We start from the raw sequence: 25,972 nt of genomic DNA on the forward strand, positions 1-25,972 counted from the left end.
CAAATTATGTGCAGTCAAATGTGGCACCCTTCATGGGCATGTGCAAAAATTAATAAATAAATTGCCATGAGCCTAAAGTCATGAGAACACTATTTTAAAATAATTTTTTCAAACATTCAAGTTTTCCTTAGTAGTGCTTTTTTTTTTTTTTCAAGCTCCTGTATATTCTTAGGTTTGTTCATGTCAAGTGCCTTCTTCGTTTAGCATTATTTAAGACTATGACCTTTGCAAAACATAGATTTCTGTGTCTTGTGACCATTTCTGTGTTGAACTGGATACGTGTTTCAGGTAAATATTTGTTAAAATAGACATTTACTCAAGTCCTAACCACTTGGCAGAGTCAACAAGGTTTTGACGTAAAATATTTGGCTCTATTTACCCCATCTCCTAGGGCCGGTATGTAACACCTGTTTATCACCTGTGTGTGCACAGGCATGCCAAGATCTGCCAAAATTCACTTAGTACTTTAATTAATACTTTAGTACTTTGTGTTGCACCATGGTCCTGGGGAAATGACATTTTGTTCCAATGTATGCAAGCTATATAGAGGAATGACTATAAAAACCCACTTGACTTGAATAATACATAAAAAGTATGCATTGGGGGTTCTTCGTAGAACCAGAATGAAGAATTCTCTCACTGTAACAGTAGCTTGGCTCAATGTGCTACATGTCAGTGCATTGGGGGAATAGAAATTGTCATTAGTAAGTTGGGACAGTGAAGTACACAGTATGAATAATTTTTTTTTTTTCTTTTCGTATTTGTGTTTTATTGTTTATGGTTTGTGAGTTCCCTAAATGTGATTGATAGCTACCTTGCTAGCAATCAACTTGAGGGCAATTGGAAAGTGTTGCTGGCTTGGTAGCTAAACCATGTCTGGTTATACAAACCGCCTATGTATAAAACATGGTTGTATATAGGATACAATTGAACTTTGCCCTGCTTATATAAAGAACGCTGGTTAAATATGTAGCTGTGGTTCAATGGACACCACATAACCACCAGGTCTGTGTGAATCAGCTGGATATGTTGTGTGCATGTGCACGCATGCCAAACCTTTAAACATAGAACCACAGTTAAGTCAAGTGGGTTTTATTGTCATTGTCATGGTCTCACAAGCTGCTGTAATCTTGTGGTCTGAAATGGTGAAGTTCCCATACCAGACAGTGAGACAGCTGGTCAGCTGGTTTTACCTGTCCTAACTGCCAGAGGCATTGAGAGTCACCTGGATAACTTATACCACAATATCATAAGAAACCACCTCACTGGATAGGTGGATAGAGGAACTTGCCATGTCTTTCCACAATGACAGATAAATGGTTTATTTCATGAATGAATTGCTGCCATGCAGTCCAAATGGTCTTAGCAGGTTTTTGACAGAAACCCAAGGTTCAAGTACACAACCACCAATACATGCAAGGTGAGCTTATTGCCAGGGCATGTAGTTCTCCCACTCTTTTTACTGAAGTGATCCCCAGAAAAGTCTGCTTTTAGAGAGACTTCAGTTTGGCATCTTGCATGTACCCATGGGGAAGGTCTTAAGGAAATCCATTACAAGGATGAAATCCCACACTGGGCTCTTGGGGGAATGTGGTGGATGAAGGAGTGTTGATTCGTTCAGAAAGGCTGTGACACATTTATGAATTTATGAGTTTCCATCTGAGATCATACAGACCAAGGCTCCTGTACTGGCGGCTCTTGCATCCAGAGTGTCTCTTGGACTTCTGGTTCACACCTGATATTCACTCCAAGGGTCAAAACTACAGGTGTAAGCAACCTGACCAATGGTGCCAAATCATTCTCTTCATTTGGTACAACAGACCTATTCAGGGAGCAAGATGACAAAGGCATTCTGTCTACTAATAAGACCAGCTACAAAATGCAAGGCATTGTGGGCAACTTCAGGACCACAAGCAGGATTGTGCAATGTGAGCAGAATCAGGAGGAGAGGCAGAAATGCCCATAGTGGCCAGTGTGGCCAATCATGAGCCAGTGTGTTCTGATCTAGTGGATTGTTCAGCTCAGGAAGTTGTTCAATCAACAGTGGGGCATCAGCGAAAAAGGTCCACCTATACCCTGACAAACTTTTCCCAGACCATTGTGCTGTTGACGGAGAGTGCAATCCCACTTCATGCTGCCCTGATAGTTGATGTATTTCAAATAGATGTATTTGACCATCATGACCATGGCTGAACAGACCATCATGTGTTGGTGTCTCAGAACCAGTAAGAAAAATCTGAGGGCTAGATAGACCAACTTATGGGGTGACAGAGTACTGAGCATTGTCTGTGAATCTGGCTTCACATTGATGAATTTTGTGGCTGAGTTCACCATGAGACCGAGTGCTGTAAAGTATGCGAGGAGGGATGATGTGTCTCGGGTGGCTTGCTCCTTGGTGGGGGCACATTTGAGCCAGTTGTATAAATAAGGCAGTATTCTTAGTAGCCTCTGACCATCAGAGATGACAGGGCTGCCTTCATGCATCTTGAAAAAACATGTTGAGCTAGAGAGAGGCCAAAATGTAGGACTTAGAATTGAAATATCTGTCCTTGAAAGGAAAACTTCAAAAAGCATCTGTTCTCTAGAGCGATGGGAGCAGGAAAATATGCATCATGCAGTTCCACTGACGTGAACCAGTCTTGGGGTGGCACAGCATGAATAACATTTGATAACATTGGAATGGGATCATAGGAGTGCTATGCCACCATTTCGAGGGTCGCTGTTATGGCCTATTTGGAGCCTGTAATTAATTTCCGGACATTGCTGAACATCAAGGTTAAACAGTCACTTTGTGACTTGAAGGACTTGAGAGCTGAAATAGAACTTATGCAACAGCAGTTGATGCAGGAAGTAACATCATTACATAAAGCATTTCTGTTTAATGGAAAGAAGCTACTGGCAGAGAAAAACTGTCTTGACTGGTACTCATGAATGTTATGCTTTAAATTTCACTCCATGCCAAATCAGCAGCCAGACCTTATAACTGACCTGTTGATGCAATATGACAAAGATAATAGAGAAGAGATATTGTGGTGTATTGTGGATTACTGACATGGATATATCTGTAAAAACAGAGCAGCTACATTTCAGCTCTGTATTTCATAACATGTAGTCTGTTTAATGGCTGAAAAGCTTTTGCCTTAGAAGTAGTCTTAAATGGAAAAATACTGAGGAGTGTTTCAGAGGTGTCTCAACCTGTTAGGAGTAGTGAGAGGTGGCAGCACTGAGACAGAAAAGACATGCACCTGCTAACTTCCAGGCTAGTAAAGGTGGACTGCACTTGACTGATGAGTTGATAAAGATGTACAGGGTCAAACCATTTTTAACACAGACTTAATTACTAATTAAATACAGTACAGTGCTGACAGAATAATTTTGGAAGTGCTGCATCTTTGTTCAGCTGGTCTCCTAAGTAAAAGTTTACAATGTAATAAGTGGATTGTAATAAATAGAACTTATGCAGCAGCAGTTGATGCAGGAAGTAACGTCATTACATAAAGCATTTCTGTATGATGGAAAAACAACAGGTAGAGAAGTGTGCAAACATATTTAATGCATTTTTATTTCATCGCTTTCATTATGCACATAAAGTTGATGGAAACTTGAATTGAATTTTTTGCATAGGATTTGGTGATTTGTAACAAAATACATTTTAGTGACTGTTTGTTTCATACCTTATTGTTGCATATGTAATAACCAGGCTTGTATGCTATCAGCTCCAGCTGATAAAATCGATTTGCATCAAAATCAGAGACTGATACGTTATGAAAAAACATTTTTTCCGCCTATCAATGATATGCTCCCATTGGTCAGAAAGAATGTCAATCTTGAGCGGTGGGCGGCTCTCTGAACACTCGCCAACTTCCCTGATAGAGTTGTTCTTCGGTGAAGGCTGTAGTGAGCTACAGAAGATAAAACGGGTAACAGTAAATCTGACACTTTTCTCCAGCGACAACAAACCATTTCTGGGAACGAATAGCATGTATAAACTTGTCTAAATTCAGTTTTAATTCCTTTTGGTACTTACAGAGGTGTTTTTGACCGAGCTAACTTGTCCTGAGTGATTTTCAAAGTCGCCGTTTGAGCAGTGAATGTGGTGAGTATCCCCCCTCTCACAACTTGCTAAACTGGCTCATGTTCATGCTAGCTAGCGTGGCTTTTCCGAGTAAGTTAAAGCCAGCCTGCTCTCGTGTTCTTTGCACATCCACATTTCTGTTTCAAGTTAGCTTCAGGGTAGCAGTGAGTTTCTGTGCTGTTTGATAGCGCTGCTTTTATTGCTGCATATCAGTTGCGGTTAGCTGGCTGTCATTGAAAAAGTTCAGTGCTTGCATGCACTCTGCTCCTGTCAGTGTGAAAAGAAAAACAATGTCCAACTCGAGCACCTCCTCGCAAAGCCTGTTGCTTTAAACATGTGTACATTGAGAAATATTCTCCCTTCTCTTGTCAAAACCGGCTTACTAAGTTAGCATTTTGTTTCAGAGCCAGCACCCTAGCCTAGCCTGCTAATCAAAGACAGGAAATCGACTTGCCCTCAATGAGATACCTAGTGGGCTAACGCTAGCTAGCAAAGTAAAAAATGAGTGCAAGACAGCTGAAGTTGTATCACACAGGTTTTTGAGTACTTTAGAAAGCAACAACGCTCTCTAAAAATCTAATTTTTAGATCTAATTTCAAAGTTGGTCGATACCTGCTGGCTCTGTCAGTCATTTTGACTGGGTGGTGGCGATCGATAGCTTTCAGACAACAGCTTGCTTGTTTAGTAGCTTAGCCAATTCTGCTAACTAACACTGGCTTGCTTAGTGGAGCACTACATCAGGGTGGTTTATTATTATTATCATCTCATGCCTCATTGATTTATAATGCAACGTCCCAGAGCTGCCATGTAGTATAAATTCATAACATTGGCACCATAAACGCCACCTGCTTGTAAAAGTGATCTTGCAAGCTATTAATCAAACAAACGCCAACAATTCACCTGGAAATCTGGATTCAGACGCATTCAGACTACAATTTAACACATACTGTGTTTGTCATTATAGCTCTGTTTGGAAAGGTAAAAACAAACAAAAAAAAAATGTCTTTCACCTTTTACAATCTCACGTGTTTTGCAAGCTTTCACAACTTCCTGACCCGCTAGTGAAATAAATGAATGTGGCCCTCTTTTATTTTCGTTCACACTTCATAGTGACTGTTATGTGTTTTAATGTACAACAAAAAAAGTCAGCATTGTTGCTGTTGAAGGTGAAGTATGCTAGAAATGTAAGCTGGTGAGATACGGACTGACTTTGAGTCTGCAGTAGCCAAAAAAAAAAAAAAAAAAAAAACACCCTCTCAAATCCGTAATATTGTTATGGAGGTACTAAAAAAATGGGCACATTTATATCTAGGTCTAATCCAAGTTAGCCACCCAAAAGGACCAAGTGAGAACTTTTAATCGTAGGGGGACTTTCATTCCATATTTTATCAGCTCAACAATATGTGAAATGTGTTATGTGACTTTTTTGCTACAGGATTGTCACCATGACTGTAGACAACATTATAGAAGGCAATGGGAACTTAAGCAAGTTCCTTTATAAACAGTGAAAAATATGACCAAAGAAGCAGCAGTGACAGACTATTTAAATGTGGGTTGTTTCTAAGTCAGAGCACTTTTTGTAATATGATATTAAACTATAACGTTCTACTAACTCTCTCAAAGCTGTCATTTAAATATCTGTTCGAGTTAAAACTACATTTTCTGTGGCATTCTGTAAACCTTAGAGGGAAAAAAAACAACAACAACAAATAATGAGGACTGTGAACATCCTACCAATCAGGATAAGGAGGCGTCTTTACTTGCCTGGCAGTTCCTCTCTGTGCACTAGCATTCACGTGTTCTTCCTCATGTGGCCCACATGTGTGTGTTTTGGAGGTGTGGTTTTGAGTAAAAAACTGAAGAGAGAGCTTTATCAGACATGGCAGATGACTAGAGGCCACTGCTTGAAATATGAATGGGGCCGTGTGTAATGGGGCAGTGTCTGTATTATGAGAAGTCCCGCCCATCTGGAACTGAGCCAGTGAGCTTATTAGTAAAAATATAATCATAGAAAAAGTCAGGCTTATCAGATTTTACAATGTAGATATATGGCCATGACTGGTACTCAGGATTGTTATGAAAATTCTTATACAAGATTATGCTTTAAGTTTCACTCCATGCCAAATCAGCAGCCAGATTTTATAACTGACCTGTTGACGCAATATGACAAAGATAATAAAGAAGAGTTGTGTATTGTGGTGTATTGTGGATTATTGACATGGATATATCTGTAAAAACAGAGCAGCTACATTTCAGCTCCATATTTCATAACATGTAGCTGTTTAAACTGTTTAAAGACTGAAAATCTTTTGCTTTAAAAGTAGTCTTAAATGAGAAAATATTATTATTAAGGAGTGTTTCAGAGGTGTCTCAACCTGTTAGGAGTAGTGAGAGGTGGCAGCACTGAGACAGAACAGACATGCACCCGCTAACTTCCAGGCTAGTAAAGGTGGACTGCACTTGACTGATGAGTTGATAAAGATGTACAGGGTCAAACCATTTTTAACACAGACTTAATTACTAATTAAATACATTACAGTGCTGACAGAACAATTTTGGAAGTGCTGCATCTTTGTTCAGCTGGTCTCATAAGTAAAAGTTTACAATCCAGTTATTACATTGTGTACATAAATGAATACACATTGCAGCCATAAAGCACTTCCATTGCTACGCCAGTTACCTCAGTATGCTTGCATCTAACTGCGGTATGACTGGCTTTAGGTTTTATACTTTCAAGGGTCCTGAGTCACTGCTATACCTGTGATGGCTCAGCCAGTGAGTCCTCCTCTGCCATGTGTCACAAATCTATGGTATATAAACTTAATATGGGTTTTAAATACAGTCAGAAATAAGATTATTTTACTTGTCTCTTGTCTGGGTTGTTGTGATGTTTTTTTTTTTATTTTTTTTTTTTAAATGCTGCAATCTGTGTCTGGCATTTTGATTTTGATAGCAAAAATATGTCCAAAAAAGAAAACAATCGTCTTCTCCCCAACAAAGCAAGAGATGAACCAAAAACATGAATCTGGAATGATTTGAGCAGACATTTTGAACTCTCCAATATTAACTTCCTGGAAGCCCCGCCTCTTTCCCTATCTAATGCGCTCTCGCTTTCTGTCAGGGTAAATGGAGAATATTTGCAGTTCCTGACTGCACAGCTGGTAATATTATTATGCCTCCCCTACTCACCTTAAAGCTATAAATCATGTAAATGCTCTTTTTATTGTCTTTTTTAGGTTTTGGATGATCAAATCGCTTAGAGCGATTATTCTTAAATGCCTACCTGAGACAAATATATCCCCTTTTGAAATACTCAGCCTTGGCGTGATTGTGCTTTGCATACATCTTTCTTGTCAACTTCAGTTGGCTCATACTATAGAAATGGGGGTGTGGTTAAGGCATTTATGGTAATGCAACTGTCGTATTTCATGCTTAACATTTATGCCTCATTAACTCCTAATCTTCACTAACAGTTGCACTGAGATCATTTTTTAACATTTTTTTGCTCTCTGCTTTTAACTAAGAATTGTTTTGGCCTTAAGTACACTTCGAAGAGAAATTCTCAAAAGCTTACTTACAAAAAGATACTGACCCTGACTTAGTATGACTGGAAGTATACCATGGAGTATTGCTAAGATGGCTGCCAATTGGACAGACTTTACTGTAAGGACTTTGGCTTTATTTGTTAGAACTTTGGAGATTTAAAACTGATTGACTATGCTTTAATGTTTAAAATAAATAACTTTTCATTTACTCTGCTCAAGCTGGATTATATGAAGGTGACTAGCTATCATGGAGTGATGTAACACTCCAGACTGGTAAAGTATAAATGTAAAAAAGCTGTCTAAATGTGCCAGCCGGTTAGGTCCCAAAGGGAAAATTACTAGCTGCTGAGCACCCAGCAAAAAATGAAGTCCTGTGACATGGTCCATATAAATCATGCTGGCAGAAATTATTAATTTTTACTAATTATTAATTAAGTTATTAAATTATAAATATTAATTAAGTATTAATTATTTAAAAATTGTACCAATTACAGGTTACATACTCTGGTTTCTGTAGGTGTACCAACTCCAAAATCCTACATTTTTTGATTTACTTAGATATTATTAATTTATGTTTGAATAAACATAAGGAGCAATTTGTAATTTCTGTGGTTTTGTCTTTGCACTGAGGTTAAAATTTCCACTTGTTTTGCTGCTAAAGGAAGGAAAATCACATGATCAACTCTGATGTGGGTTATGTTTGATAGACTGCATGATTCTTTGCGTTAAAATTAAAAGGGAGCCTACTTGTTATGGCGCAGTCAGAGAATACCCCCTTGATGTCATTTGTGACGTCTGTACACCAAACTTGCTAACTTTGAATAGCAAATCGATGATGCAGAAGGTCTTTGACAGTCACAGAAAAAAATCCTGACGCGTAATGGGAGACGGTACCTCGTTTCCCTTTTTATGGCCCCACCCTCTGCAGTGCACAGATTCATTCATTTATTTCAAATCTTATTTCTGCCATATTAAAAATCCTATTGCCTCAATTTAAGTAGGATCTATACTGTTTATAACCACCGGTGACCAGGAATTGTTTGAGTGATGGCTTTTTCTCAAGGTGGCAGTGACACTTGCATGGTAGTGTGTATGGAGCTTGTACAAGTGTATGAGGCATAGCAATTTTGCTGCAGTTTTTAGACACTGTGTATTCAACACCACATTAGATACACCCACCTCTTTGGTCCACCTTGTATATTTAGAAATTACAGCTCCTTTTTATAAGCACAGATTGTGTTAATCATTATCTAGTTGGTTGATTCTGTACCCCGCAATGACATAGAGGACTTTAAAATTCCCCAGCAATGCTGCTTCCTCTTATACACATTTATCTCCACGACATTTACTGAAATACGGCTACAATGTCAGTGTCTGTGGTTAGTGGTGGACCCATGGTGGCCCATTTCTATCATTGTAGGAAGTATGACGAGGCTGACAAATTGTACATAGCTATAGTCATACCCTCAAAGTTCACCTATATGGTAGACATGCCTGATAAAATGTAGCTGCAAAGCTGGTACCTAATACCCCAACTGTGTATTTTTGCATATATTCAGTGAAATATGGAAGATATAACTTGATCAGATGTTTGCACATGACTTCAGTACTTTATTATTTATATTTATAATTATTTTTAATTTCATACATTGTATAACAGCAGATTTTGTATTTGTTGTTCCTTGGAAGGTGAAAGGTTTCTTGCTTCATCCAAAACCAAGCACACCATCTAAACAACATGCCATTCCCTTTTGGGAAGTCTCAGAAGAGTCCAGCAGAGATTGTGAAGAATCTCAAGGAGAATGTGGCATGCTTAGAGAAGCTGGAAACATCTGACAACAAGAAGAGTGAAAAGGTAAACAACAACACATATGCATAAATAAAACTTTTTGTGTGTGTGTGTGGTGTACTGTGATCATTGTATTAAAAAAAAAAATGAATGTTTGTGTTTAAATGTTTGCTGTGGATGTCGATTGTATATTGATCTGGCTCTGCTTTTTTGTTGTTGTTAAAAATGAATAAAAAATATAAATTAAAAAAAATAAAAATAAATTGAGTTCGTTTGAGATGTTGCATCAGTGCATGCCAAGGCAGTAGTTATGTGGGTGGTAAGCTGACAGATTTTTCCAACAGGTTGCTGAGGAAGTTTCAAAGAATCTAGCCTCGTTGAAAGAAGTGTTGTGTGGTACTGGAGACAAGGAGCCTCAAACGGAAGCAGTGGCCCAACTGGCACAGGAGCTTTACAATACCAACCTCTTCATCGCCCTCATAGCCAACCTGCAGAGGATCGACTTTGAGGTGACTTTTTATTTTGGATTTTTCTCTTTCATTCATTCATTCATTCATTCATTTATTTATTTTATTTTTAACATCATTTAGTACATTAAGTATGGTTTTGTTTGGAGATGCACTTCTGGGCCACAAAATGGGCCTAGCCCTAAATGACTGTCTAATGGTTAACTAATGCAGGTTTTGTGTGTAGAAGATGTGTTTAAAAAGCTATTGCTGTCTCAGAAAAACATTGAAGAGAGAATGAAGTTTTTGTCAGGATATGGATAGTTTGATTTAGAGTGGTTCAGCAGAGTTGTGTAGAGTGATGAATCACGATTTGAGTTGCATGGTGATGCTCCAGAGAGGTGTCTTCATAGATCTGGTGAGAAATACAATAGTGAATGCATCTCTACCACAGTTAAGCATGGAGGACAAGGTGTCATGGTGTGGGGAGCCTTTTCAGCTGCTGTTACTGGTGAGCTGCTTCACTGTGAAAAGTCAGTTAATGCTTTGGAATACAGGAAAATATTGCAGAAAGGCTTGCTTCCCACAATTGAAGAGTTGTTTGCTAAAGAGGAATGATCAGGTGTTATTTTTCAACAAGACCATGCTCCTGCCCACACTGCAAAGACAACCAAAAAGTGGCTTGAGCACAAGTCCATTAGGCTCATGTTTTGGCATGGTCAGAGTCCAGATTTGAACCATATAGACAATATTTACTTACTCACATTAACCACAAACTAACCGGGAAATGTTTTTCAACTACTCATCAACTGTTTGAAGCCATCGACATTGAATGGAACACCATTGACTCTTCTTTTTGTAAAAAGCTGTCCGGAAGTTTACCCACAAAGCTTAAATATTTAAAGAAGTCAAAGGGAAAAGCTACCCCATACTAATTTGCTTTATTTATTTGTTTAATTCTTGCTAATTCACTGACCAATGATTTGTTGTTAAGACCATTAAAAGCTTCATATTTTGCCATTTTGGGCTTGAGCCATTTTTTTTTTTTTTTTTTTTTGCCCACGGGTGTTTGAAAAGTAAGATGGCATTTTGCTGATGGAGATATAACTTGCATTTATTATTTTTTTATCTCATCGCTACTTGTGGTTTTTTTTTTTCGTGGGTCTATAACCATGAGGGGTTCCAAATCATGATATAAATTCAGATTTATTAATGTGGTTAAGAAATCTGTTAAATTTGATTTTCATTGACTTGTGCTTGCCTGACTTTGTGGCTTTCATTTACTGCTTAACACTGCTCATGCATATAGTTCAGCCTTATTTGGCATTTGCACTCAGTTGGATTTAATTTTGCTCCCTAAAGGGAAAGAAGGATGTGGTTCATCTGTTCAGCAACATAGTGCGGCGTCAGATTGGCACCCGCACGCCCACAGTCGAGTACATTTCCTCCCACTCTCAGATCCTCTTCATGCTGCTGAAAGGGTGAGTTTTCCAGGCCTCAGGGCACAATCATGATCAGCACTTTCCCAAAAAAAAAAAAAACCCATTGATTATGCTGTCAGTTCCAGTTGCCGTTACTGATATGCTGTGTTCAACTATGTTATAGCTACAGAGTCTGCATTTACTGGTTTTGTTCTTAGAACTGCAAGCACTGGACACCTTTTAGTGTGTAATTTGTTGGTTGATTCATTTACCGCTTGATTATCTTATCTCATTTACATGTTTAGATAATGTAAATGCCTGTTCTCTTCTTTCCACATTCTCACAAACGTATAATAGTGAACAAATACTTGCCTTTCAGGTAGCACCATTGGCCGTTAGTAAGAACCCTAATTTGATTTCCTTTGATATCACAGCTGTCCAAATGTTTCTTCATTGGCTGAGAAGAACATGCTGGTTAAGCACGATGCTAGCCATTCATGTGTGTGTTGGTTAGGTTTTGCATCCAGAATTGTGCATTTAGCATTATACTCCAGGCAAATCCAGCAGTGCTATGACATTGCATTAGTGGCACCTCAAACTAATGTAGTGGCTGTCTACGCCAATCGAAGTTTTTAGTTAGTGCTCGATAAGGGACAGTTAGTGCGTGAGAATTGACCATTGATCATCAGGGAGTAAAAAACATACAATATAGTCCAAAAGTTCTGAGTTGATTCCCAATAACTGTTTTATTTGATTATTTAGCACAGTGCATAAACTCATGCAGATAGAGCTCAGGCGCTTCAGTCAATGTTCACATCAAACATCAGAAGTCTGTGACTTTAACCGTGGCATGGTTTTTGGTGCCAAATGGGCTGGTTTGAGTATTTCAGAAATGGCTGATCTCCTGGGAATTTCACACAACAGTCTCTAGAGTTTATACAGAATGGAAAAACAAATAACACTGAGTGAGTGACACTTCTGTGGGTGTAAACACCTTGTTAATAAGAGAGGTCAGAGGAAAATGGCCAGATTAGTTTGAGCTGACATATAGTCACCCATGGGCACAAGCTTACCCAAACTGGACAGTTGAAGATTAGGGGGAAAAGAAAAAAAAAGAAAATCACCTGGTCTTTTTCCGGACTTCAGCTGTCCAGTTTGGGCGAGTCTGTGCCCATGATAGATTCAGATTCTTGTTCATTGCTGACAGCAGTGGAACCTGATTGGGCTACAACAGCAGAAGACCACTTCACCTCAAGGTTTGATGTGTTGTTCATTCTGAGATGCTTTTCTGTTCACCATGGTTGTAGGGTGCTCGAGTTAGCCCTGTTTCACACTGGATGCGTAAGCAGAGCGGAGGCAACACATGCCCATTGTGCTTTTGCACTGGCAGCGGTTGTATCGCGCCACTGAACCACAGCTTGTGTACTGCAAATACAAGATTGGGCATTATTTTATTTTGATTTCAAATGCAAATGGTGTTACAGTTAATATATCTAGGAGGAAAACCTATTAAAGAGTCTTATTTTACTGTTGATGTTGGTTATATAACTTTGAGGAGGATGTGATGGGGGAGGGTGACAGAACTTTGAAGCTTTGGTCACCCCGGAACAGTAACATGCTGTGTGTATGTAGTTAATATGATAAAATTAATCTTCAGCTTAAGCTAGACTTGTAGTTTAAATCATTTAAACATGCTTTTGTGGTTTGGGCAAAAAACTCCTGGCAATAGTGTGTTTTAGGGTATTTTTTTATTTTTCACAGTGGTGAAAGTCATATGGTGACTGTATGAAAGACAGTAGACATCACTTATATGCTTTTATGGTGAAAATGTCAACCCATGTTTATTTTGACCAGGAAAAATGCACTGTCACTTTAATTCAGCGTGAGCAGCGCAAAAAAATAGACTCAACACTGAACCGATCACAGCACTGCTGCTTCTGCTCTGCTACGCGCTGCCCCGTAGCCTCGGCATGCAGTGTGAAAGCTCTAACCTGTTAACATGAGCGCTGAAAACAATATGCGCTGCTGCTTCTGCTCTGCTCACGTCCAGTGTGAAACAAGCCTTACTATAGACTTCATGTCAGCTCTGTGTAAACTCTTGGGATTGTTGTGTGTGAAATTCCCAGGAGATCAGCAGTTTCTGAAATACTCAAACCAGACCTTCTAGGACCAACAACCATGCCACAGTTAAAGTCACAGAGATCACAATTTTTCCCCTATTCTGATGTTTGATGTGAACATTAACTGAAGCCCTTTACATGTATCTACATTTATGATTTTTTCATTGATGATTTTATTGATCTGATTTTATTAATGAATAAAATATCATAACTGCTAAAAATATGATCTTGTTAGTGAACTCAGGTTTTTAGTAATTACCAGTAATTAGTTATCCTTCAGTGGTGTGATGTTCTTCATTGGTGGCCATCTATGCTCTGATCACTGCAGCTATGAAACTCCTGAAGTGGCTCTGAACTGCGGCATGATGTTGAGAGAGTGTCTCCGTCACGAGCCCTTGGCCCGCACTGTTCTCTTCTCTGAGAATTTCTACTGCTTCTTCAACTATGTGGAACTCTCCACTTTCGACATTGCCTCAGATGCCTTTGCTTCATTTAAGGTGAGTATTGTCTACTACTTACCTGTTTACATGACTTCAGTTAAAAAAAAAAAACTGTTGAACTGACTCATTTATTGCATGGTTTTCTTATTTTTAGGATCTTCTAACAAGACACAAAATCATGTGTGCAGATTTCTTGGAGACAAATTATGACAGAGTAAGCGTCACCTTCCCCTGTAGTATAATTCAGCCATATGCTAAAAAAAAGATTACTAATAATTTAAGGTGATCTGTGGGGTTTTTGAAAGCTTCCCAGAAATACAACTGTGCATCTGTTAAAATGGCAATATTTTGACAATTTTCCAGGTGTTTACAGAGTACGAAAAGCTGCTGCATTCTGATAATTACGTCACCAAACGTCAGTCTCTAAAGGTGAGGGTACTTTGCAAACACTTGTCGCATGTTAACCAATAACAAGGAAAGATGTTCACCTGTTTGGACAGACACATAACACATAGCTGTGTTGAAATCTCAGGTTGCACTTATGTTTCTACTTTGTGACTGGCATATCCACATATTTGGGCAATTTTGCACTGTAAAGGAAAGGCGTACTGTTCTGTCTGCATTTATTTATTAAAATGTCATATTTCTGGTTGTTGTCCACATTCTAGCAATTCTATGATGAGAACAGAGATGCGTGACACGTGTGACTTTAGCAGTCATACTGATGATTTGGACACACCTGCACTGTGATTAGATCTTGCTGTAGATAAATCAGCATAAGCCAATTTAAACATCAAGTGAGACAGACAACATCCAAACAAGTATCTCCTTATAGCATGGACATACTGGATGCAGTATGTATTGTCTTTCGGGAAATCTCACTGTATTGTGAACCCACAGAAAAATACATGTTGATGTAAATAGTAGGACTCGCATGTTATTGTGCAACTGCTTGAAATTGCTTCATTGAAGACATGTTCTATTTTATGTCACACACAGCTCTTGGGAGAACTCTTGCTGGACAGACACAACTTTACAGTCATGACCAAATACATCAGTCGAGCCGAGAACCTGAAACTGATGATGAACCTGCTGAGAGACAACAGCCGCAACATCCAATTTGAAGCTTTTCATGTCTTTAAGGTACGTTTGTTAGCACCCTGACTATACTGTCTCTAGCTAGAAGGACTTTTCTACTGTACGGTACAGCATAGAAATATTTGGGAGTAGTTTAATGACCTCCTCTTTGATAGATTTGCTTTCATTTTCACAATCTGTGTGAAATCCATCTTTAAATTAGGTGATATCCCAAACAGCTTCCTTTTTAACTGTTTGCCCACTATATACAGGATAACATTACTAATTGGCTGTACATCATACCTCATGCAGGTATGACTAATAGACTAATAGACTAATGAATTTGAGATTCAGTGTCAAGTGTCAGAAATATCTGTAAATATTTGTAACTTCAACTTGTACTTGTTATTATTCACTGCACAACCTCCACAACCTATCATTACATGGTTGGCATTATGTGATGACAAATAATGTTGTAACAATACCAAAATATTGACAAGTACTAGGTACAGTGCTGACATTCTTGTTAGCAGATAGCAAAATGATACTTGGGCCAAAAGTAGTTAAATACCTCAAAATGTGGAGACACACAGAAGTACTTGAAAACAACCAAAATGCAGATTCTGAGCTATTCATGACAAATAAGTAACTAAATAATTCATAATAATAATTCTTAATTTATTCAATTTAAATGAAGTCTGGTTTCATGTAACATGTTCTGAAATCACTTATTAAAGACACTTAGGACTGACCAATCGGCAGTCGGGAGACTGTTGCTGTTGTCGGTAAGCTCTAATTAAGCTTGGCTGCAGGCCAAGTGACGCAGGTAATCACAGCTGTAACGATATTCAGTATAACAGCACGATTGCTTTTATACACCAGTTTTATAAATAAGAAATTAATATCGAGTAACACAGGACACAACATAGTCAAATAATTTGTTTATTTTTGCTCCATCAGTGGAAATAGATCCTGAAAAAGCCACACTCACTGATAGCCCGTCTAGCTGGCAATCCAACTCACAATTCTTTGTACGTTCCTGTTAAAGGTGCATCCAGTGAAATTGGTTTCCCTTCTTCCTTTTAATCTTCATCTTACGAACTTTAATATTTTAAGTTATATTCATGAAAAATTGTTTGCTGCTTTCGCTGATGTCGCTAACTCTACTGTAGTAACAGTTTTAGTGGGACTGTTAAAAGAATTGTAAATTTACTTTGCAAACTCAGACAAATAGCGAAATGTCCCAGGAGGGTTATACTAAATATAAGCGATCTTGGAACGCCGATTGTCCAATCAAATTAGTGGACTGAATTAACTGTTGTTAAATGTTAGTTATAGCAGTGATAGTTATAGCTCAACACTGTACAACCTCAAACTGCACTGTTCATGTATCGTTAAGCAGGATCATTTCATGAAGTGGTGTTTTTGTATGTTTAACATCTCTTTTTGATCACCGATATTTTGTCATGCTCCATCAAAATGAGTCTATGTAAAAATTAATCGATTCATTTGTGATTAGAAATGTTAAGAAAAGAGTCACTACACAAGAAAAGCGGCTAATCATAGCACATATGCCATGCACGTTGGCCATTTTCCCGTAGAGGGATATATACTGGTTTTATTGTGTCTGTTCAGTGCCAATCTTTGTCGGGAAGATAAAAGAAATATACCCAAGCTTCACTCTTTTTGAGCTTGTCTTAATTTTAGAGGGGCAGGTTTTCTTTATCTGTCCACCTGCTCCTGCAGCCGCTGTACTGTGTTTTGCACATCTGAATCTAATGTAGCATGCTCAGCTTGATTAGCTTATAGGCAGAATACAGCACCAGATTGCTGCTGGCTTATTTAAATGTTCCATGCTGTAGTATTAAGAAATAATGTGTTGAGAAATAGACACTGGTACTCAACCAGGATACAAAAGTCCTGGGTTCAGTTTACTTAACATTCCATGTCATGCTGTACTGTTCAGTTGAAAAGCAGTGTGTGTGTGTGCGCGTGTCAATTTGTAGACGTTATTTACAGTTTTCCCTCTCGTTATCAATGATTTTGTGAACTGAACAGCGCTTCCCTTCCTCTTCTGTCATTAACATTGACTTCCCCTTACAGTTTGGAAGTGCATATCAGTTACCTCACTTGAGTGGCCACTTGCAGCCTAAGGGGCGGAGAGCATACTATCAGTTGGACTGTGCGTGCCTATGTCAGCAGCAACAGTCTAGTTGAAATGACTGCTTGGCATTTTGTACAGTCTGTATCTGTCTATTTTGTTGATGTCAGTGGCCTCCATGGGGGTCATCTCACAAATCTCACTTGATCTAGTAATGGTATGGCCCTTAAAGATGGTGAGAAGGATTCCTCTAAGGACAAATGGTCAGTGAAAGTCAATGAAGGCACATTAAAAAGCAGTATTAGAATTCAGGGTTGTCTTGGGTGTTGTTATCCTTCATTATAACCACAGTGATGCTAGACTGAATAGCCTCAGCTTAAATTTAAACAAGCTTTTTGTGTGCTTATCAGGTGTTTGTGGCAAACCCAAATAAGACACAACCTGTTTTGGACATCCTGTTGAAGAACCAGTCCAAACTGGTGGACTTCCTGAGCCAATTCCAAACAGACCGCTCAGAAGACGAGCAGTTTTGCGACGAAAAGAACTATCTCATCAAGCAGATACGAGATCTCAAGAGGCCCGCACCACCGGAGGACGCGTAAAGGACAAAAGAACAGGACTGAACAGTTGAGATGGTGACATGTTTTATGCAGTTGAGGAAATAACAAAGAAAGAATGACAAACAGGCCTCTCTCAGATCCCATTTCTTTGCAGCTGACCTCTAAAATGCGCAAAAAATGTTGTAGTCAGTATGTGCAAACTCAGTTTTTTCCCTTTGCTTAGGAACACGTGTGAATTTGCTGTGTGAAAAGCAAGATGGACCCAAGCACTCTGTTTATACTCCAAAGCTTTTCCCCCTTATGTGTGAAACATTATTTGATGGATTATTTTGCAGTCTCTCTGCAGCTCCTGACTGTGAACAGTTTATTTAATCTATGGTATAAAAGCAGTTTAAATAATTACTTGAGGCCTTTCCGAGGCAGTTAATTTTTTTAAGGACGTGAAGTGCTTAAGGAAGAAAGCCATTTCACACAGTCATTTCTACTACATTTCAAGTCTTAGGTAGGCTGTTATAGCTGTTTAGGGGTACATTAAAAGCAAATGTTAACAAAGCATTTGAAGCAAAGGTGTATATCAGATATGTCATGAATTTAGAAAGTAAGGCACACTTTTATGCCAGCCTTATCATAATAATTAAATCTCTTTTCCTTCTCCCCAAAAGCCAACTGGGAATGTTTTTTAATCTTTCAAAGGAGAATTTCCAGCATAGTTGACTATAATTCAAAACTTGCAGACTTTATAGGTTTACTATCTCATTTCTGACCATTTGCTCACTTTCCTGAGTGGTTACATTATTTGAATAGCATTGATTGGTTGATACTCTCAAATAGCATTGTCTTTTTTCTATTATTCTGATTTAGCTTGGTCAGCATGTTATTTTAACTGGATGTGAGGCTATTTAAGATATAGATTTTAAAATTAGGTATTGTTGCGTATATTAGCTGTGAAACTAATTCTGGGTTTGCCTATTTCACTGATACACACATAACATGTGGAACATTAACCTCTTCACATACACTGTAAAATTGTAAGAATGATGATTACAGATCCATGTTTGATGCTTCTCAGGTGCTGCGTTTTGAATTTCAGCCTACGCACATGAATCTAGAGACCATTGAAGCCTTTAACAGATGCCTCCAATCCATACACACACACAAAACCCACATTTAACACCATTTTCATACCATCATTTGTACTGTCAACCTTGAATGAGTCCAAACTGTGGTAATGTGTTGCATCTTATGATTGTATTTTTAGGTTCAAATCTATTTTGCACTTTTCCGTACATCTTGGTTATTGGAAGGTCTTTTTAAATGGAAATGCAAAACAGGATTCTACTGAAAAGCCTTCATTGAATTACCTTAAGTTCAGCCTTGTATTCAGTGTACTCTGTTTGCACAAATTCTTCTCTTATATACCTCATAGGTTTTGAGTTGCTTAAGTGCTGTGTACTTAAGTGTCCTTTCCCCATTTGACCAGTTTTATGTTAAATTACCATGGCAGCAATGTCAATTATGCAAGAAAATGTAAAATCTTACAACAAATTTTGCCCTTCAGTTGCTGAATAGGATCTACAAGGGAAAACATTAACTGTGATATGTGCTGGTATGGTACTCTTGAGTGTGAGTGTGCTGATATGTTTTCTCAGTGTATGTGGATGTTTTAGTTCTCTGAGTTTGTAGAGTAAAAGTCCCTTTTAATACAGCAGGATGGTGCCAAGACGAGCAGATGTGAACAGCAAGTAGAGTGCAGGGTTTAATAAGCTCAACATACAGTACGTAAAATTTTGCCTTCGTCTTTTACAAATGATACAAAGTGTGACTGTGAACCTCCATCATACTAAGATAGTCAACACAAACTTATATGAGTTTGTCCTATAAAGTTTAAACCTATATAATAGTCAAATACAGGACCAGTGGGTCAAAATGAATATAATTGTTTGGCTGAATAGTTTATATTAAGAGTGGTGCAGTTTTGGATAGGATGCAGGCCTTTGTCACCAAGTTTTAATAACTGATATGTGTCTGTTGATGAAAGTGATTGAGAATGACAATGTCCAATGATTACTAAATTATTGTTTGGGGTTTCTGGCTTCAGGATTAGACTTAAATATAAGTTTTACTCCACTTTCAGTTTCCTGTATGTTTTCTGTTGTCTGTTCCACTATGTTAGCGTTACATATGTACATAAAAGATTTATTTTATGAAACAAGTGTGAAGACATTGGAAATAAAATAAACAACTGTGCGTGGCTCATTAATCATTTTTAAAAAAAGGTAATTGAGAAATAACTTTGTCAGTTTCAAGAGTCCACCAGTGTTCTGGTAAAGTTGTAAATATACAGCTTGCACTTCTCTCTCAAAATACATGAGCAGCATAGGTCATGTTTGCCAAAAAAAAAACTGCTGACCTGGTACAGAAGAAATAATTTTTTTGGGGGGGAAATGCAACTACAATGCTGGATTGAGTATATACACAGACTGCCTCAGTGTTCTTTGCTCCCAGTCCCACAGGACCAAATTTTCTACAGTTCAGACTTTCCCGAGCTTTTCGTAGACCTGGTTCAATCTAAGTGTTTGAGCAGGGGAAACACTACATGCTGCAGTGATGTGGATTAAAATGAACACTGGACTTTCTTGTCCTTCACCGAGTCACTGGTTATTAAAATGCTGGCATAGGTGCTCTGGAGCCATGAGTTCTGCCCGAGCCTCCTCCACCTTCGTCTGCAGTCTCACCACAAATAATTTATTAGTCAAAGGTACAGTAAATGTCATGACTTTTAAAAAAAAAAATGAAGTCATTTTTATGCTAGTACTATAACAAACAGTAAAATCTCTTCTCGTCAAAAGGTCACTTGACCCATTTTATAATCATACGTTAAACATCATGTCTTCAAATTTGATTTCAGAAATCAAACTTCCAGCAAAGCTGACATGTTCAGAATTGCATTTTTATTGTCTCATCTCTGATGTGTTCACTTTACATGTTGACACGTTATATTAAAGAGCTTCTTGGATTCTTATCAATACCCTTATACTTGAATAATGTGGAATTTTATTATCTACAGATGTATAATCGTTGATGATCCTCAGATGCTACAATTAAAATCACATAAGCAAACACTGAACTTGAACCAAGTCACCGCTTATCAAAGTGGTGGCGTAGGTGCTCCAGAGCCTTGAGATTTCGTGCATGATTGTCCTTCTCAGCCCTGAGTTGGGCCCGAGTCTCATCCAGCTCTATCTGCAGCCTCACCACAGCAGCCTCGTGCTCCATCTTGGTGGCCTGCACTTCCCTCGCACACTCAATCTTCTGTTGCTCCTTCACGCTCTTCAACTCTTGGGCTAAATCTGAGCACTCCTGCCTGATCTGGCAATATCTGGCATTGGCTTTTCTCATCTCAGCCCTTAGCCTATTTGCCTCCATGGCCTTTTCTTGGCTCTGCTTAGCAAGCTCCTCTAACTGAACACCCATTTTGTGAATTTCCATCTTCAGAGTCTTCACCACCAAGGTTTGACGTGCTGCCTCTTTTCTTGAACCCTTCAGCTGCTCCTCACGTTCCTCCAGCAGCCCCTGCAGCTGATTCTTCTCCTCTTGCTTGTTGCTCAGTTGTTCCTCAGAAGTTTTGAGCTGTTCCCTCAGCCTCCATCTGTCTCTTTCTATTTCATTCAGGGCTGCCCGGATTGTTGAGATGTCCTTCTGGTTCCAGATGCACCTCTCTCTCTCATTGCAGTCTGTATTCAGTGTTTCACACAAATGTTTATCCTGTCCATCAACTTGAGGACTGACTCTATCCCCTGGCTTGTCATTTCTGCTCATTCTCTGTACCAGGTTCCTCCTCTTGATCATCTCTTCCTGCTGCTGTACTCTTCTTAATACACTTAAATAGATCTGCTTCTTAGAATGAGTCCTGTCAGATTGCAGATTTAAAGGTGTATAATCGATTCGTGGTTCTTCAGCACTGTAGCCTTTCCCTTCTAGCAAGTCTTGGAAAGTGAAGTGAGGAGGAAACAGCTTTTCCACCCAGTGCTGGCTGGAGTCAAGTTCTTCTACTGCGCTGCACTCAGTCATTTTCCTTGAACTACCTACTAAAGACTGCTTAAAGCATTAAAAAAAACCAGCAGATCTGGAAGGAATCAGCTACTCGTTCATGGGAGCGAGAACTGGTTCTTCATGTGTTTTTTTTTGTTTTGTTTTGTTTACATGGGTAACCAAGGAGGACTATATTCAACACATCAGAATCAAAGCACATTTTGTTATAAAGTATTATATTTAATGTTATATCATTTAGTAATAATAACAATAATAATAATAATAATAATAATAATCAGAAGGAAAGACGGAAGCAACGGTCATGTTTTGCACCTTTTATCAAACCTGTTCCTTTTGCGAAATATCGCCATCTAGTGGTAAAAGTGAAAAATGCACACAGCACTTTCTTCAATCACAAAATAACGTTTGTTACTAGTAGCACGAAGCTTTCATATACAATCATTTTTACAAAGTTCCTTTCTGCTACTTTTAACATTTTGGTGACTTCCTGACTTTAGTGTGTGTCTGAGAACTCATCGTGTTTTCGTTGGAGAGGCTTTGAGGCTTTTGTGTGACAAACCAGAGCTTCCATGGTAGATCACATAACAATAGTTAACATGTAGACGAGTGTGTAGTTCATTTACTGCTAAATCTTATAGCATGTTCATGATTTTTATTTATTTTTTTTTAAAGATGTTTTCTTAATTTAGGAGAAATGCTTTAGTTCTGTTTTGATTGCTATTTTAAATCTGGCAAAAAAAATAAAAAATCATTTGATCACCACCTGTGTGATTGAACACTGAAACCCTAATTTAGCTGCTAGATATGAGGAAAGAGAAACACTCAGGGGGGAAACTATAACCAGCCAATAAGATTTAAACCAAGTTACGCCTTTATGACGTATTTATCTAGTGTTTTTTTTTCCTTTTCAAATAAATGGAGATAAAATGTTTTCATGTTTCCCCCAGCTTTGTTATTCACACCTATCAGCTCTAATGTGATATCTTGGTAACTGTTTTGGTCTCAACTCAGTGGGTTTCAGGTGAAATCCAATCTGTACTTCAAAGTGTGGTGTTCCCTCGAGTCCAGCTAGGCCTATTAGGAAGCCAAAGTGGATTCACAGCAACATTCCCTAACTTTCTACTAATTCATCAGGCAGATCCTGGTTAGTTCCTGAAGCTGCTGTAGCACTCAGTCATAATGCTGTGCTGTTAGAATGTCGAACTGTCTACACTGTTTGTACATATGTACTGGAGTGTATATATATATATATATATATATATATATATATATATATATATATATATATATATATATATATATATATGCAGATATTTGATCAGGGCTTTATTTTACGACTTGTGTGTTGTCTTTGTAAATTTTACACCAGTAATTCTTGTGGTTAATTGTAACCCCCATCCCATTTTTTGTTTATTATTTACAAACCTTTATTATATACAAAATAAGGTTTGTTACTAGTAGCAGGAAGCTTTTATATACAATACTACCTTCATATAAAAATCAAATGAACAGTGTAGTAAAAGTATATTGTATGTTTTATACCTGGCAGCATGCTGTATGTAGGAAATGCACCAGGGCGGCGCTTGCGCAGTGTTGGACATGCTGTTCTCTGTGTGTATACTGCCCCCTGCTGCTCTGACCTGGCAACAACACCTCTAAAGAATAATTCAGTAATGTCGAGGCGCTATCAGTCTAAAAATGCCAAACTACACATATTCCAGGTTTTTTTTTCTTTCTTTCTTTTTTTTTTTTTTTCCCTGATTCGGATTATAAAAGGTGATTATTATCTCATGATATAAACAGCAAACACTTAACAAATTAAACTGAGGTGTGAGTCTCATAACATCTAGGTTTACTTTCAGACTTTTGCACATGCAAAATAGTTTATGCTGTATAGCCTATAGCCTAATATGAGAATATTACACCTTTACTATTCTTATTTCTTACCAGTTAGTTCCATCAAACCATATTTAGAAATACTTCAATGTCGGATTAGATATAATCGCCTTAAACAAAGGAAACTAATCAGAAATCAGAATCAGTTTTATTCACAAGGATTTTGCAAGTATTAAAGTCTAAGTGGAATATAATTGGGGCAGCCTATGTAGGCCTACAGAATAAACCATATTTCATAGTAGGAAGGCATATTGTAATGTTACAAGCTACTTTTTAGAAATAGACACAACTCCACTAGGAATAAATAAGTGAATAGAGTTTGGGCTGGTGGCTTAGAGGGAAATCCAGCCGGGAATGTTTAGGGAAGCTGTGCCTTTGATGCACAGCACAATGGCCCTATAGAGTTGTGGGGGTAGGGTTTACACAGGTCAGAGGTGACCTCAGCCTTCCTAGGGCTTCCCAGCTATTCGATAAGGCGCCTAAACCAAAAGGAAATACTCCAACAGCACACTTCCACTGCTTGGCCGACTTTAACTCTAAATGCTGTTTTCTTATGTAAGAACTGCTTTTTGCAGGGCTGATCATTTTTGTTCAATTTGAATTTGGGCTTAAATGAAGAAGTTTTTTTTACTGGTATATATGTCTTCTCTCTGCTCTTACCCAACCCCCAGCAAAAAAAAAAAAAAAAAAAAAAAGATGCTCTTCAATTACATGCATGACATAACTTTTTGTGCTCCATGGAGAACACTTCTTCATCATGACACATCTGTGCACTAACTGGACTACAAGCAGTTTCAGGGTTAAAATCTGTGAATTTTTTTTATTTATTTATTTTAATTTTTAAATCCAGATTTGTGTATCTTTTTTTTAATCCTAGCACAAACCAAAGTTGACTTTATTATTATTATTATTATTATCATTATTAGGCTATTTTTTTTATAACTCCAAGTCGGACAAAAACTTAAGAAATACACTATCTACTGCTATACACTATATTCCTTTATGATCCCAAGAGTCTAAGTTATTATAGGACTATTTTTGGCTCCATGGTTCCTTACTACTAGCTTTTTTATTACATTAAGAACTAACACTTAATGGATTGTGCTGTTTTTATAGTTATGATTTCTACTTAGGATTTTAAGCGAGTAGTTGTTTCAAAGAATATTCAATAATCTAACTGGGTAATCAGGCATTATAACATATGCTACGTTATAACGATTTGTTTAGTTTAGTTTGCATGACAGATTGTGTTCATTTGTTTTATTAAGAAGGAATCAAAGACGGAGGAGCCGCAATAATTATGCAAATGGAATTGTAGCGGATGTTGTCGTGCCCTGAGTGCAGGAGGATTTTGTGTGGGGTTTTTTTTTGTGTGTACACATGTGTGTGTGTGAGAGAGAGTGAGTGAGTGAGTGAGTGTGTGTGTGTGTGTGTGAGAGAGAGAGAGAGAGAGAGAGAGAGAGAGAGAGCGCGAGCGCACTGGGGAGGCGCCCAACACAAACCCAACACATGACCAGACGTTCGCGCCTCTTTTGGATTCTCGAAGATTCAAAACAAGTTTTCAAGGTAATTGACACATTTAACCTCTATAAAGGAGGTAACATTCATTTTTTTTTACAAAGTTCCTTTCTGCTACTTTAACATTTTGTTGGTGATTTCCTGACTTTAGTGTGTGTCTGAGAACTCATCGTGTTTTCGTTGGAGAGGCTTTGAGGCTTTTGTGTGACAAACCAGAGCTTCCATGGTAGATCACATAACAATAGTTAACATGTAGACGAGTGTGTAGTTCATTTACTGCTAAATCTTATAGCAGCATGTTCATGATTAAAAAAAAGAGATGTTTTCTTAATTTAGGAGAAATGCTTTAGTTCTGTTTTGATTGCTGTTTTAAATTTGGCAAAATAAAAAACAAAAAAAAATCATTTGATCACCACCTGTGTGATTGAACACTGAAACCCTAATTTAGCTGCTAGATATGAGGAAAGAGAAACACTCAGGGGGGAAACTATAACCAGCCAATAAGATTTAAACCAAGTTACGCCTTTATGACGTATTTATCTAGTGTTTTTTTTCCCTTTTCAAATAAATGGAGATAAAATGTTTTCATGTTTCCCCCAGCTTTGTTATTCACACCTATCAGCTCTAATGTGATATCTTGGTAACTGTTTTGGTCTCAACTCAGTGGGTTTCAGGTGAAATCCAATCTGTACTTCAAAGTGTGGAGTTCCCTCGAGTCCAGCTAGGCCTATTAGGAAGCCAAAGTGGATTCACAGCAACATTCCCTAACTTTCTACTAATTCATCAGGCAGATCCTGGTTAGTTCCTGAAGCTGCTGTAGCACTCAGTCATAATGCTGTGCTGTTAGAGAGTCGAACTGTCTACACTGTTTCAATATATAATAGTATATATAATATATATGCGGATATTTGATCAGGGCTTTATTTTAAGA

The 25,972-nt window shown here is 38.1% G+C and overlaps 2 protein-coding genes across 3 annotated transcripts; one reads left to right on the forward strand and one right to left on the reverse strand.

Moving 5' to 3' along the window:
- The first annotated feature begins 3,799 nt into the window (after window positions 1-3,799).
- Window positions 3,800-19,821, forward strand: cab39l1 (calcium binding protein 39, like 1). Of its 2 annotated transcripts, XM_026918183.3 has the most exons (10): window positions 3,800-3,920; window positions 4,030-4,096; window positions 9,310-9,475; window positions 9,754-9,918; window positions 11,218-11,336; window positions 13,725-13,893; window positions 13,991-14,050; window positions 14,200-14,265; window positions 14,836-14,979; window positions 17,425-19,821. In XM_026918183.3, the coding sequence occupies exons 3-10, from the start codon at window positions 9,359-9,361 to the stop codon at window positions 17,614-17,616; spliced, it is 1,032 nt and encodes a 343-aa protein (XP_026773984.1). In that variant the 5' UTR covers window positions 3,800-3,920; window positions 4,030-4,096; window positions 9,310-9,358; the 3' UTR covers window positions 17,617-19,821. The 2 variants fall into 2 exon arrangements, with proteins under 2 accessions (XP_026773984.1, XP_026773983.1); XM_026918182.3 differs by having other exon boundaries at window positions 3,870-4,096.
- On the reverse strand, window positions 19,813-22,823 carry ccdc160 (coiled-coil domain containing 160). Its single transcript, XM_026918078.3, has one exon. It carries the CDS (start codon window positions 21,643-21,645, stop codon window positions 20,713-20,715), a length of 933 nt encoding a protein of 310 aa, XP_026773879.2. The 5' UTR covers window positions 21,646-22,823; the 3' UTR covers window positions 19,813-20,712.
- Between the last annotated feature and the right edge of the window lie 3,149 nt (window positions 22,824-25,972).

Source organism: Pangasianodon hypophthalmus, chromosome 7 (assembly GCF_027358585.1).
Source record: "Pangasianodon hypophthalmus isolate fPanHyp1 chromosome 7, fPanHyp1.pri, whole genome shotgun sequence".
Lineage (NCBI taxonomy): Eukaryota > Metazoa > Chordata > Actinopteri > Siluriformes > Pangasiidae > Pangasianodon > Pangasianodon hypophthalmus.